The following is a 16,148-nucleotide window of genomic DNA, read 5'->3' as shown; positions in this document are numbered from 1 at the left end:
ATGCTTTGGGGCTGTTTTTCTGCAAAGGGACTAGGACGACTGATCCGTGTAAAGGAAAGAATTAATGGGGCCATGTATCGTGAGATTTTGAGTGAAAACCTCCTTCCATCAGCAAGGGCATTGAAGATGAAACGTGGCTGGGTCTTTCAGCATTACAATGATCCCAAACACACCGCCCGGGCAACGAAGGAGTGGCTTCGTAAGAAGCATTTCAAGGTCCTGGAGTTGCCTAGCCAGTCTCCAGATCTCAACCCCATAGAAAATCTTTGGAGGGAGTTGAAAGTCTGTGTTGCCCAGCGACAGCCCCAAAACATCACTGCTCTAGAGGAGATCTGCATGGAGGAATGGGCCAAAATACCAGCAACAGTGTGTGAAAACCTTGTGAAGACTTACAGAAAACATTTGACCTGTGTCATTGCCAACAAAGGGTTTATAACAAAGTATTGAGAAACTTTTGTTATTGACCAAATACTTATTTTCCACCATAATTTGCAAATAAATTCATTAAAAATCCTACAATGTGATTTTCTGGAGAAAAAAAATCTCATTTTGTCTGTCATAGTTGACGTGTACCTATGATGAAAATTACAGGCCTTTCTCATCTTTTTAAGTGGGAGAACTTGCACAATTGGTGGCTGACTAAATACTTTTTTTCCCCACTGTATGTCCGGCCATATATATGTTTGACCCACTTTCTGAACCAGGGAAAGTGAAGCCCCCAGCGCACATTGACTGCCACTGGTCTATTCTCTATGTCCATTAAATCTCTATGTCGATTTTGTTCTTTTTGTTAGGCCTACTGCTGCTAGGTAGCTCTCTCTCTGCTCTCCCCCTCCCCTCTGTCTGTCCTTGATTGCAGGAGTGAAGTCTGGTGTGCGGGAGTCAGGGTTCCAGCTGCAGCTCATTCACCATAATCACCTCAGCCTTTAAGACCCGGTCAAACTTTCCACTCATCGTCAGATCATAGTCAAGACAACCATGTTAGTCTCGCTGCCGACTCAACCTGTTTGTTTTCGCTCTTGTGTTTTTTTGGACTGTTTATTTACTTTTTCTCCTGTGCCACAGATATTTGGAACCTGACTCCTGCCTCCGCTTCACTCCTGCCACCACCATCCTGCTCTCCACTATCGGGCCTCTCCTTTGGACTCACCACGGACACTAGGACATTACGGTACCACACCTGCCCTGACCTGGATCTGTACCCTCCCTGTAACCTGGACTTGCTCTTCCCCATTTATTGGAAACCTGGACTATTGAACATTATAATAAACCTGTTAAAACTTCTCTGGCTTGGTGTACTTGTCTGCATTTGGGTTCTATCCAGTTAAATCATAACACTTTTATTACACAAGTATTTTAATTTTTCAGATATCCATAATTTGAACAGGCCAGCATCCTTCTAATTGATTTAAAAAATACACAATATATTGGTTTACATTTCCAGTGAATGTATAGATGCAGAGAACTATTATGTATGTTTTATTATAGTTCCATTAGAGAATAGTTTAATACTAATAGTAGAGATGCGTGTGTGGGAAAAAGCAATGAGACTCTTTTGACCCTTGTCCCTGTGAGAGAAGCTGTACAAATAGCCCAAATTAGGTCATAATCACTTCCCACTACAACATGACTTAGCCTAAAGGTTCAAGTTCAAGCCTAAAAGCACTACATATCCTAGGAAACGCCATACAAAAAAAATGCAAAAATGATTGAAACTACAACATAATCTGTGTGTCAGTATTGCCTGTGAGAAGCAGTCATTTCATTCAATTCAGAAAGTAAACCGAAAATTGTACGAAAAATGCTTTTCTCCCACTACCAACATCTAATTAAAACAAGCACTACAATGAAATAGTACCCTTCGCAATGGTTCTCTGTATCTATACATTGAAATTAACCCCCAACTCTGGTGTGGAGGTCAGAAAGTGGACTGCTCTATAACTGTCCCTGTATTCTCCTCCCTGAATTATGCTGGCTCTCGTTCCACTCTCCCTCCCCTCCCTGTCCCTTTGTTGCTCAGCAATGGGTTACATACCAGGATTATATAACGCACCGCCTCCATATTGACTGGCAGTACAGTGTGCAGCTCACTACCGAACAGTGTAGAGCGCAACCAGCAAAAAAGATATCTCTATAAAAGGACAGCAGGCTACTGTAGCTAACTGTATTCCACACACAGAATTCCTCACACAGCAGCAGCAGTGTTCTAAGTCAAGCCATGCCACCAGTAAAGCTTGAGGTCTCAGGTAAGGTTATTCTCCTTTTCTTTAAAGGTTAAACCTATATATTTGTATTCTCTTCATCTATAGCCTACAGCTGCATATTACTGTTGTATCCTAGGCTACAGTTGAATATGACCGTTTTTACATAGGCCTATTACTGTTGTTTCAAAGTCTACATATTATTGCATATTATAGCTGCATGTGACTGTTGTTTCCCTCTGTGTGGGTGTGTTTCCTGTCCCTACTGAAAACAGATGGCATATAGAAATATAGCTACACCAGCAGTCTGGAATAGCCTGTTTGACTGAACGATAAGACATGTTGGTCATAGAGGCTATAGTAACGGCTGCTGGCTGTACTGTAGGTTTACTTCTTGTTTGCAATGGGAGTATATTGTGCATTCAGAAAGTATGACTTCTTCCACATTTTGTTGTTTTACAGCCTGAATTTTTTATTTATTAAATTGAGATTTTGTGTCTCTGGCCTACACACAATACCCCACAATGTCAAAGTGGAATTATGTTTTTCAAATTGGTTTTTTATTCATTAAAAACTAAAAGCTGAAATGTCTTGAGTCAATAAGTATTCAACCCCATTGTTATGGCAAGCCTAAATAAGTTTAGGAGTAAAAAATGTGATTAACAAGTCACATTATAAGTTGCATGGACTCATTCTGTGTGCAATAATAGTTTTTAACATGATTTCTGAATGACGAACTCATCTCTGTACCCCACACATACAATGATCTGTAAGATCCCTCAGTCGAGCAGTGAATTCAAAACACAGATTCAACCACAAAGACCAGGGAGGTTTTCCAATGCCTCGCAAATCAGGGCACCTGGTGGTAGAAGGGTATGAATAAAAAAAGCAGACCTTGAATATTCCTTTGAGCATGGTGAAGTTATTACTTAAACTTTGGATGGTGTATCAAAACACCTAGACACTACAAAGATATAGGCGTCCTTCCTAACTCAGTTGCTGAGAGGAAGGAAAGCGCTCAGGGATTTCACCATGAGGCCAATGGTGACTTTAACACAGTTACAGAGTTTAATGGCTGTGATAGGAGAAAACTGAGGATAGATCAACAACATTGTAGTTACTCCACAATACTAACCTAATTGACAGAGTGAAAAGAAGGAAGCCTGTACAAAATAAAAAAATATTCCAAAACATGCATCCTGTTTGCAACAAGGCACTAAAGTAATACTGCATAAAATGTGGCAAAGCAAAGCAATTGTCCTAAATACAAAGTATTTTGTTTGGGGCAAATCCAATAAAAAACATTACTGAGTAGCATTCTCCATATTTTCAAGCATAGTGATGGCTGCATCATGTTATGGGTATGCTTGCAAAGGCAAAATCCTAGAGGAAAACCTGGTTCAGTCTGCTTTCCACCAGACACTGGGAGATTAATTCAACAGGACAATAGCCTAAAACACAAGTCCAAATCTACAATGGAGTTGCTTACCAAGAAGACAGCGAATGTTCCTGAGTGGCCGAGTTACAGTTTTTACCTCAATCTGCTTGAAAATCTATGGCAAGACTTGAAAATGGCTGTCTGGCAATGACCAACAACCACCTTGGGCAAATATTGTACAATCCAGGTTTGTAAACCTCTTTACAAACCTTTTCGTACCCAGAAAGACTCACAATTGTAAACGCTGCCAAATGTGATTCTAACATGTATTCACTCAGGGGTGTGAATAATTATGTAAATGAGATATATCTGTATTTCATTTTCAATACATTTGCACAACATCTGTTTTCACTTTGTCATTATGGGGTAGTATGTGTAGATGTGTGAGAAAAAAATATATTTAATCCATTTTGAATTCAGGCTGTTACTCAACAGAATGTGGAATAAGTCAAGGGGTATGAATACTTTCTGAAGGCACTGTATATGTTGTAAACACTGTCTCAGTGTATGCTTTAATGCAGAAACATCTGTTCATAAAATAGAATATAGGGATGTGTACGTTATTAGAATATAGGGATGTGTACGTTATTGGAATATTGGAATATCAAAATGGACATTGGTATTCGGATACTTGTGTGAGTATTCATTTTTGTGCAAAAATAGTTGTGTTCTGTGGGTGTCACCGAGTAGGCTGATACTCCATATCCTATTTCATAGCTTACGCTGTAAAGTCCAATTTGTATGTTCAATACGTAAAATAGGCTAAATGCTAAATGTGGTTCATTTCGCACTGGTTTTTTGATTCCCACAATAAGAGCTAAGATGCTAATATTTGTGTAAATGCTACATAGCTGTGTTTTGTGGGTGTCACTGAGTAGGCTGAAACACCATTTCATTTTCCACAAGCACATGGAGTAGCCAGCCACATAGAAAAAGTAGCCAGCCAGGATCCCCATGGCAGGGGTTAAACTTTTTTTTCCGAACAAGCTCTATTTTGGCACACAAAAAAAATCAGCATCTCTACTTTCGCAAAAAAGGTAGTTGTATAATTAAGAACAGTATCCTGCAGGATTCAATTGTTGGAATTGTAAGAGTTGTTGCCCTGTCCCTTTCACTGCGATCGTCATTCTAATGGAATCCAGAAAGAACAAAACCCTGTCCTCAAACATTTACCTCAAATGGTGCAAATTTATGGGCAAAGACTCAAAACATCCACATCAAATTCAATGTTTTTCTTGATCAAATAACATAGAAAACAAGCACTTCTTGTGCAGTATTATTTTACCATCCTTACAAACCACTTAATATAAATGTACATTACTGTATTGTACATATTCTGGTCATCTAGGTTTGTACCTGTAGACTTTCCATCCCCATGAAGAAAAACAACGCACAATACAGTAATTGAGTACATTGAGACATCAAGTGGTTTGTGATAATGTGATGTGATGTGAAGATGTGGCTCAGTTGGTAGAGCATGGTGCTTACAATGCTAGGGTTGTGGGTTCAATTTCCACGGGAGACCAGTACAAAATTATGAAAATGTATGCACTTATTACTGTAAATTGCTCTGGATGAGAGTGTCTACTAAAATACAAGTTACAAATGCTGGTAAACACTCAAATGGAAATACACTTAGTTAAACAATTTTCACAAAAGTAGTGCACTGGGCCTTTAATAGTGCTGTATTAGCAGATCAATATAGACATCTGTAGCATGGGCAATTCTAATGCTTTGATTCCATCCGAACGAAATATATAGCAAAATTATGGAATCATTTATTGAGTTTACCTCCCAGATTGGATGCATTTGCTGTGGTATTGAATGTACAATTTAAATGACTGAAAATGTATGAATTTAGTGTATTGTTAGTTTTTTGGGGTTTTGTCTAGGCCAGGGTTTCCCCAAGGGGTCCACGTTTAGGTTTTTGCCCAAGCACTACACAGCTGATTCAAATAATAAACTAATCATCAAGCTTTGATAATCTGAATCAGCTGTGCAGTGTTACGGCAAAAACCAAACTGTGCACCCCTAGGAGTCCCGAGTTTGGGAAACGCTGGTCTAGGCCTATATGATCAGGACTATTTTCTAAGTAAGAGAATATTTAATTATTTTGTTTTACATTTAACCTGTCTTCTCTTGAGATTAAAGTAAGATATGAATTGCCACAATTGTTTGTTTTTCAAATTATGTATTTTATAAAAAAATAAATTAAGTAAATAGCCCAAATTATCTTGAAGAAATTAATTAAAGGTTACAAAACACATTTTGTAATGGGCACTTATTCAAATGTAAAAATGGGTCTCTAAAATAAACAGAGCAGATGCTCAATTAAGTTCTGGGTCCATACCTGTTAAGACAAGATAGAACCACATCAGTTAAATTAGTGAAAGACATTCTGTTTGTGAATTGCAGTATGTCATTTTATTTTGTATTACTTGTTTAACAACAATAATTTTTTTAAGAATCTTGTAAGAGTGCTGATTTCAAGATTCCTTTTGAGACATTTTCAGCTATCAGCAATACAGGTATGAGTGAAGTTTGAAGCAGGTGTTAATCATATGATTTGCTAAACAGAAAGCAGCAGTTGACTACTCCATTGTCAACACTGATTAATTCGGTAGACCTATATCAATATCTTTGAAAGTACTTTATCATTAGCTTTTAAAACAATTACATCTGTTTTCTTTCATCATACAGTGAGGGGAAAAAAGTATTTGATCCCCTGCTGATTTTGTACGTTTGCCCACTGACAAAGAAATTATTAGTCTATAATTTTAATGGTAGGTTTATTTGAACAGTGAGAGACAGAATAACAACAAAAAAATCCTGAAAAACGCATGTCAAAAATGTTAGAAATTGATTTGCAATTTAATGAGGGAAATAAGTATTTGACCCCTCTGCAAAACATGACTTAGTACTAGGTGGCAAAACCCTTGTTGGCAATCACAGAGGTCGGACGTTTCTTGTAGTTGGCCACCAGGTTTGCACACATCTCAGGAGGGATTTTGTACCACTCCTCTTTGCAGATCTTCTCCAAGTCATAAAGGTTTCGAGGCTGACGTCTGGCAACTCGAACCTTCAGCTCCCTCCACAGATTTTCTATGGGATTAAGGTCTGGAGACTAGCTAGGCCACTCCAGGACCTTAATGTGCCTCTTCTTGAGCCACTCATTTGTTGCCTTGGCCGTGTGTTTTGGGTCATTGTCATGCTGGAATACCCATCCACGACCCATTTTCAATGCCCTGGCTGAGGGAACGAGGTTCTCACCCAAGATTTGATGGTACATGGCCCCGTCCATCGTCCCTTTGATGCGGTGAAGTTGTCCTGTCCCCTTAGCAGAAAAACACCCCCAAAGCATAATGTTTCCACCTCCATGTTTGACGGTGGGGATGGTGTTCTTGGGGTCATAGGCAGCATTCCTCCTCCAAACACGGCGAGTTGATTTGATGCCAAAGTGCTCGATTTTGGTCTCATCTGACCACAACACTTTCACCCAGTTTTCCTCTGAATCATTCAGATGTTCATTGGTAAACTTCAGACGGGCATGTATATGTGCTTTCTAGAGGAGGGGGACCTTGCGGGCGCTGCAGGATTTCAGTCCTTCATGGCGTAGTGTGTTACCAATTGTTTTCTTGGTGACTATGGTCCCAGCTGCCTTGAGATCATTGACAATATCCTCCCGTGTAGTTCTGGGCTGATTCCTCACTATTCGCATGATCATTGCAACTCCAGAAGGTGAGATCTTGCATGGAGCCCCAGGCCGAGGGAGATTGACAGTTATTTTGTGTTTTTTCCATTTGCGAATAATCGCACCAACTGTTGTCACCTTCTCACCAAGCTGCTTGGCGATGGTCTTGTAGCCCATTCCAGCCTTGTGTAGGTCTACAATCTTGTCCCTGACATCCTTGGAGAGCTCTTTGGTCTTGGCCATGGTGGAGAGTTTGTAATCTGATTGATTGATTGCTTCTGTGGACAGGTGTCTTTTATACAGGTAACAAACTGAGATTAGGAGCACTCCCTTTAAGAGTGTGCTCCTAATCTCAGCTCGTTACCTGTATAAAAGACACCTGAGAGCCAGAAATCTTTCTGATTGAGAGGGGGTCAAATACTTATTTCCCTCATTAAAATGCAAATCAATTTATAACATTTTTGACATGCGTTTTTCTCGATTTTTTTGTTGTTAATTTGTCTCTCACTGTTCAAATAAACCTACCATTAAAATTATAGACTGATCATTTCTTTGTCAGTGGGCAAACGTACAATATCAGCAGGGGATCAAATACTTTTTTCCCTCACTGTATGTTGGACCAGAGTGAGACTATAGATCAACTAGCCTACCTATTGTTCCTGCAGTGAGGATGATTAACCATCTTCATTGAATGTTTTCATAAATTATCAGCAGATAATGGGCTCTCTTACCGATGCAATTCGGTAGATTACTTACGAGTCACTCACTTTAACGTCACTAACCAGGTTACCCTCCAACCTTTTGATTTAAGTAAAGTACATGTCGGATAAAAACAAATCCATGACAGATCTGATGGAAAAACAACATTTTTCTGTAAACTTTCCAAATGTAGACAAAACAAAATACGCAAAGTGGGATCTTTTTGTGTTGGTAAAGTTAATTAAGTTAAAGTGGAAAAACAATCACTCAATATCTCACTCTCTCTCTCTTTCTCACTTAATTTGTTCAAAACTGTTCAACTATTGTCTTTCTCTCTCTTTGAGTCAACTACTTACCACATGTTATGCACTACAGTGCTAGCTAGCTCTAGCTTTGCTTTCAGTACTAGATTCATTCTCTGATCCTTTGATTGGGTGGACAACATTTACATTTTAGTCATTTTGCAGACGCTCTTATCCAGAGCGACTTACAGTTAGTGAATAATTTTTTTTTTTTATACTGGCCCCCGTGGGAAACAAACCCACAACCCTGGCATTGCAAACACCATGCTCTATCAACTGAGCTACATCCCTGCCGGCCATTCCCTCCCCTAGACGACGCTGGGCCAATTGTGCGCCGCCCATGAGTCTCCCGGTCGCGGCCGGCTGCGACAGAGCCTGGATTCGAACCAGGATCTCTAGTGGCACAGTTAACACTGCGATGCAGTGCCTTAGACCACTGCGCCACTCAGGAGACATCATGTCAGTTCATGCTGCAAGAGCTCTGATAGGTAGGAGGACATCCTCCGGAAGTTTCATAATTAGTGTAAGCCTATGGAAGGGAGTGAGAACCATGAGCCTCCTAGGTTTTGTATTGAAGTCAATGTACCCAGAGGTGGACGGAAGCTAGCTGTCCCCTGGCTACGCCGTGGTGCTACCCTACAGAGTGCTGTTGAGGCTACTGTAAACCTTCATTGCAAAACAGTGTGTTTTAATCAATTATTTGGTGACGTGAATATATTTAGTATAGTTTTATTAAAAAAGGATAACTTGGAAAATGTATTTTCATGACATTCACTGAGGAGGATGGTCCTTTCCTTCCTCATCTGAGGAGCCTCCTCTGAGCACCTAAGCTAACTGGCAAATGTTGGCTAGTTTGCTAGCTACTTCGAAACACAAATGAGAGAACACCTCACTCTGACCATTTTATTCGCCATAGCAGAGCTGGTTAGGCTGTTTTCATGTTATCTAGAGAGTTGGTGACTGTAACTGTGCTGCTGGAAACAATTTAATTACGTTTTTTTGCCGAAGTTGACACCAGTCATTTTCAACAGGTGTTGCGAGTTTGTAAATTCATCAGTTATTCTGATGAGAGTGCTCTGAAATCGGAGTAGATAGCCAGAGTGAATTTACGAACACACCCAGAGACAAGAGTGCTCTGAAATCAGAGTATATAGTCAGAGTGAATTTTACAAACACACCCTAAATGTCGGCCAAAATTCACTGGACAGTTGATGGAAACATAGCTACTGTCAGGCAAGTCGAAAATACAAAACAATATCTTAGTTTACTTGTCCCGATGCGATACCATGAACATATAACTACGTTGTATGATTTATGAATGGCAAGGATATATGAGATTGACTTTATTCAGTCAGTTCAAATCACAGTAAGCCACAGTAAGCCTATGCGCCAGCACTTCGTAATTGCATATTCCAGAAATGTGCCAGAAAACATCCCAGTGGGCACGTGATAAAGACATATTTTACTGGTTGAAATCTGGTCGGGATGTCGTATAACCAGATCACAACCAGATTAAGACATCTTCTTCATGATGTCTTTTTTACTCATGAAAAATACATATTATTTTGCCAGATATCTAGTTTTCGGTTGAAATCAAATCAAATCAAATTTTATTTGTCACATGCGCTGAATACTGTGAAATGCTTACTTACAAGCCCTTAACCAACAATGCAATTTTAAGAAAAACAAGAGTTAAGAAAACATATACTAAATAAATGAAAGTAAAAAAAAGTAACACAATAAAAAAACAATTATGAGGCTATATATACAGGGGGTACTGGTACCAAGTCAATATGCAGGGGATATAGGTTAGTAGAGGTAATTTAGGTAATATGTACATGTAGGTAGGGGTAAAGTGACTATGCATAGATAATTAACAGCGAATAGCAGCGGCATAAAAAAATAAGGGGGGGGTCGCTGTTCAGCAGTCTTATGGCTTGGGGGTAGAAGCTGTTAAGGGGCCTTTTGGACCTAAACATGGCGCTCCGTTACCGCTTGCCGTGCGGTAGCAGAGAGAACCGTCTATGACTAGGGTGGCTGGAGTCTTTGGCAATTTTTAGGGCCTTCCTCTGACACCGCCTGGTATAGAAGTCCTGGATGGCAGGAAGCTTGGCCCCAGTGATGTACTGGGCCGTACACACTACCCTCTGTAGCGCCCTGCCGAGCAGTTGCCATACCAGGCGCTGATGCAAACAGTCAGGATGCTGTCAATGGTGCAGCTGTATAACTTTTTGAGGATCTGAGGACCCATGCCAAATCTTTTTAGTCTCCTGAGGGGGAATAGGTGTTGTCGTGCCTTCCTCACGACTATCTTGACTGTCTCTGACCAGTTATCACAACTGTCTCTGACCAGTTATCTAAATGCTACTCAATAAACAGAAACAAATCTATATAAACGTGTGCATAGTGTTTCTGGTCCATGCACCCATTGTGGTCATCTGTAGCTCAATTGGTAGAGCATGGCGCATGTAACGCCAGGGTAGTGGGTTCGATCCCCGGGACCACCCATACGTAATAATGTATGCACACATGACTGTAAGTCGCTTTGGATAAAAGCGTCTGCTAAAAGGCATATTATTATATTATATAAGATACTAGAACCATTGCAATTATAACATATTAGAGTAATGTTCTTTTTCAGAAGCATTTGCATGATTCAGCTTAGCACATTTGGCAAAGAAACTGCTGGCAGAGCACACAAAAGCAGGTTAGGGTCTGGACACAGTCAAGACACTGGGCTCGGGCCTATTCCATTTGAGACCCGGGGGACTCGGCATGGACTCGGACTCGCCAGGGGGCTTCATGCGGGCCGAGCTCTTCCCGAATCTGGCAGAATCATATTACTCTGGGATCCGCCTAATGTACTCTGACCAAAAAATATCTGCAGCATTGAAGGTCCCCAAGAACAGTGGCCTCCATCATTCTTAAATGGAAGAAGTTTGGAACCACCAAGACTCTTCCTAGAGCTGGCCGCACGGCCAAACTGAGCAATCGGGCGAGAAGGGCCTTGGTCAGGGAGGTGACCAAGAACCTGATGGTCACTCGAGCTCCAGAGTTCCTCTGTGGAGATGGGAGAACCTTCCAGAAAGACAACTATCTCTGCAGCACTCCACCAATCAGGCCTTTATGGTAGAGTGGCCAGACGAAAGCCACTCCTCAGTAAAATGAACATGACATCCCGCTTGGAGTTTGCCAAAAGGCACCTAAAGGACTTTCAGACCATGAGAAACAAGATGATCTGGTCTGATGAAACTCTTTGGCCTGAATTCCAAGCGTCACGTCTGGAGGATACCTGGCACCATCCCTACGGTGAAGCATGGTGGTGGCAGCATCATGCTCTGGGGATGTTTTTCAGCGGCAGGGACTATTAGACTAGTCAGGATCGAGGCAAGGATGAACAGAGCAAAGTATAGAGAGATCTTTAATGAAAACCTGCTCCAGAGATCTCAGGACCTCAGACTGGGGTGAAGGTTCACCTTCCAACAGGACAACAACCCTAAGGACACAGCCAAGACAATGCAGGAGTGGCTTTGGGACAAGTCTCTGAATGTCCTTGAGTGGCCCAGCCAGAGCCCGGACTTGAAACCGATCGAACATCTCTGGAGACACCTGAAAATAGCTGTGTAGTGACACTCCCCAACCAACCTGACAGAGCTTGAGAGGATCTGCAGAGAAGAATGTTATTTTTCTTCAGCTGTGCCAAGCTTGTATCATCATACCCAAGAAGACTTGAGTCTGTAATCGCTGTCAAAGGTGCTTCAACAAAGTACTGAGTAAAGGGTCTGAATACTTATGTAAATGTGATATTTCAGTTTGTCCAAAAACCAGTTTTTGCTTTGTCATTATGGGGTATTGTGTGTAGATTGATGAGGGGAAAAAACAATTGAATACATTTTAGAGTAAGGCTGTAACGTAAACAAAATGTGGAAAAAGTCAAAGGGTCTGAATACTTTACGAATGCACCACAGGTGGACTCAAATCAAGTTGTAGAAACATCAAGGATGATCAATGGAAACAGGATACACCTGAGCTCAATTTCGAGTCTCATAGTAAAGGGTCTGAATACTTATATAAATTAGGTATTTATGTTTTTTATGTATATATACATTTGCTAAAATCTTGAAAAACTTGTTTTCGCTTTGTCATTATGGTGTATTGTGTGTAGATTGATGAAGAACAAAAACAATTTAATCAATTTTAGAATAAGGATGTAACGTAACAAAATGTTGAAAAAGTCAAAGGGTCTGGTTACTTTCCGAATGCACTCCATCATTCTTAAATATATACTTTAGCTAAGAAAGTAATACTAAGTGTATGTTGTGTAGTAAGTGGAGTAGCCCATGTGCCTCACCCTAATAATTTGATCCCTTTCCCCGTTAAAACTTAGCCTACTAGTCTGACTTGGTGGTGCACAAGTAGCCTATAGCCTGTTTTAGAGAAATGTAATCATCGAATATTGTAAGAGCTTTCATTGTCTGCTTATATGACCCCTTTATTTATCCTACGGTTCTAACTTGGTGTACAGGGAGAATACTGTAAGAATGGCCCATGTTCTGAAATCTGTCGCTGTACTTTTCAAGAGTGCAGAACAAATAGTTATATTGACTACGTCCGTCCTAGCTCGTTCATTAATATCTTAATCGAAATTACGAATGTCCTCTTATCCGCTCGTTGTCCCCTTATGCCATAGTTTGTACATCTCAATTGTCAGTAGAAACCACATTTATTTAAGTAAGTCGTTCATATCAGCTATGTTTTTTTAAAGGCAGTAAATGAGGCTGAATGAACTGTTTCGCTGCCAGACAAGGCTCTGCTGATAGCCAGGTGTAGCAGTGATAAAGATTCACTCCATGGTGCTGAAAAGAAAGCTCTGCTATTGGGACAGCTTTATGTAGGCCAAAACAGTTTGTGGCCACTGTTTGTCACTGTTACAGTGCAATTAATGTATTGTTTAGTGTTGTGTTGTTTAGTGGCCTTGTTGGCATGCATAAAAAAAAAAATACATGTATTTGCCCCACCAAAATGTACATGCTAAAATCGCCACTGCTTGAGTACCCACAACAGCACACATTTTTGTTGTAGCCCTGGACAAACATACCTGATTCAACTCTTGAGGGCCTGAGTTGGGAACCACTGGCATACAGTATGATGGCATTAACCTTATGGGCATTTGCAATGCACCCCTTGATAGGGCTGTGGCAGTCACTACATTTTGTCAGCCAGTCTTACGGAACTGTACCGTTAATTAATATAAACACATTTAGCATCTTCTGGCTTGCACACATAGCCTACAAGCCACAGATGCAAACCTTTGGAACATCTACATTTGAAACAGTCTAATAAATCCATGTAATATAGCCTACACCATCACAATAAATCCATTATTTATTTTAGACAAATCTAAAGAAACATGATATGAAGAAAATGTAGTCTATTTCAGAAGAACAGAATAGAATGCTATGAGTTGTCCTTATGTTAGGCCCTGATCTGGCTATGCCATATGGCTGTGGGCTACACTAGTTCATTTAGCAGACAAGATTTGCTTAGATTTCTGTGGCAATATTTTATAGTATTTTATAGTATGAAGAATACAATTGAACAAAGCGGCTATTCTGTGTTGAGCGGTTAACAAAGAAACCCTTATTCCTATATGCTTAATTTAGAATGATTTATGAAACTTTAGTTGTGATACAAATGTTGGTCAATATGTTTTGATTTTTAATACATTCTAAGGCTGCATAATGCGACTCTAATGATGATTTGAAAAAAGTATAATGAAAGGCATGAGCTCTGCTTTGTTTTTTGTGCAGGCTGTACACACTTCATCAAGTCTCTCATTCACAACTGCCTCGAAATTCCCGGCGGCATCCCTCTACACCCGTTGTAAAGCGGATTAATGTGATTCATTTTAAGAAGTTATTTGGCCACTTTCGTTGTGATACAAACCTTATCAAAACACATAGGCCTATGGGCTAGGCTACATGAGGTGTGCATTGTTTCTTGATTTACACTGGGCATCATTCACAAGTGATAATAAATAATTCACAAGTGATAGGCAAATATTGTCACCCATCAGACTATTCTTGATTTAATCTTGTTTTTACATTTACTAAATAACATATGTGTGAATTTGTTATGAGAATTATTTAACTAACTATTTCAGTGTCTCTGTGCGTCTCCCAAAAGGTTGTAATGCTTTTGGATCAAGAAATGGACAGAGTCCCAGTCTGCATAGTCAGGTCTTTATTCATATGTAGGGGACAACAACTGGGGCGGCAGGTAGCTTAGTGGTTAAGAGTGTTGTGCTGGTAACTGAAAGGTTGCTGGTTCTAATCCCTGAGCTGACTAGGTGAAAAATCTGTTGATGTGCTCTTGAGCAAGGCACTTAACCCTAATTGCTCCTGTAAGTTGCTCTGGATAAGAGTGTCTGCTAAATGACCAAAAAATAATAATAATTGAGAATTCTGCCACAAAATGGTTGTACAATATTTTTATACGCACACGTCATACAATAATCCCACCCCTCTTTAGGCGGGTTGTAGTTTTCCACTTGAAAACTGCTCTCCTGACCATCAGGTCACACACACACACACACACACACACACACACACACACACACACACACACACACACACACACACACACACACACACACACACACACACACACACACACACACACACACACACACACACACACACACACACACACACACACACACACACACACACACACACACACACACACACACACACACACACACACACACACACACACACACACACACACACACACAGTGGGGGAAAAAAGTATTTAGTCAGCTACCAATTGAGCATGTTCTCCGACTTAAAAAGTTCAGAGACCTGTAATTTTCATCATAGGTACACGTCAACTATGACAGACAAAATGAGAAAAAAAAATCTAGAAAATCACATTGTAGGATTTTTTATGAATTTATTTGCAAATTATGGTGGAAAATAAGTATTTGGTCAATAACAAAAGTTTCTCAATACTTTGTTATATACCCTTTGTTGGCAATGACACAGGTCAAACGTTTTCTGTAAGTCTTCACAAGGTTTTCACACACTGTTGCTGGTATTTTGGCCCATTCCTCCATGCAGATCTCCTCTAGAGCAGTGATGTTTTGGGGCTGTCGCTGGGCAACATGGACTTTCAACTCCCTCCAAAGATTTTCTATGGGGTTGAGATCTGGAGACTGGCTAGGCCACTCCAGGACCTTGAAATGCTTCTTACGAAGCCACTCCTTCGTTGCCCGGGCAGTGTGTTTGGGATCATTGTCATGCTGAAAGACCCATCCACGTTTCATCTTCAATGCCCTTGCTGATAGAAGGAGGTTTTCACTCAAAATCTCACAATACATGGCCCCATTCATTCTTTCCTTTACACAGATCAGTCGTCCTGGTCCCTTTGCAGAAATACAGCCCCAAAGCATGATGTTTCCCCCCCCCATGCTTCACAGTAGGTATGGTGTTCTTTGGATGCAACTCTGCATTCTTTGTCCTCCAAACACGACGAGTTGAGTTTTTACCAAAAAGTTCTATTTTGGTTTCATCTGACCATATGACATTCTCCCAATCCTCTTCTGGATCATCCAAATGCACTCTAGCAAACTTCAGACGGGCCTGGACATGTACTGGCTTAAGCAGGGGGACACGTCTGGCACTGCAGGATTTGAGTCCCTGAAGGCGTAGTGTGTTACTGATGGTAGGCTTCGTAACTTTGGTCCCAGCTCTCTGCAGGTCATTCACTAGGTCCCCCCGTGTGGTTCTGGGATTTTTGCTCACCATTCTTGTGAT

The 16,148-nt window shown here is 40.6% G+C and overlaps 1 protein-coding gene across 1 annotated transcript in view; it reads left to right on the top strand.

Moving 5' to 3' along the window:
• Positions 1–2,086: 2,086 nt before the first annotated feature.
• bco2a (beta-carotene oxygenase 2a) overlaps positions 2,087–16,148 on the top strand; it is a 122,235-nt gene continuing 108,173 nt past the window's right edge. The window contains exon 1 of the mRNA XM_041894522.1: positions 2,087–2,246. Within this exon, the coding sequence (XP_041750456.1) occupies positions 2,219–2,246 (28 nt within the window). The 5' untranslated portion in view covers positions 2,087–2,218. The remainder of the gene's footprint in view (positions 2,247–16,148) is intronic.

This window comes from Coregonus clupeaformis, chromosome 13 (assembly GCF_020615455.1).
Source record: "Coregonus clupeaformis isolate EN_2021a chromosome 13, ASM2061545v1, whole genome shotgun sequence".
Taxonomy (NCBI): Eukaryota; Metazoa; Chordata; class Actinopteri; order Salmoniformes; family Salmonidae; genus Coregonus; species Coregonus clupeaformis.
Note: the sequence above shows the minus strand (reverse complement) of the source record. Positions and strands in the feature narration are given on the sequence as shown.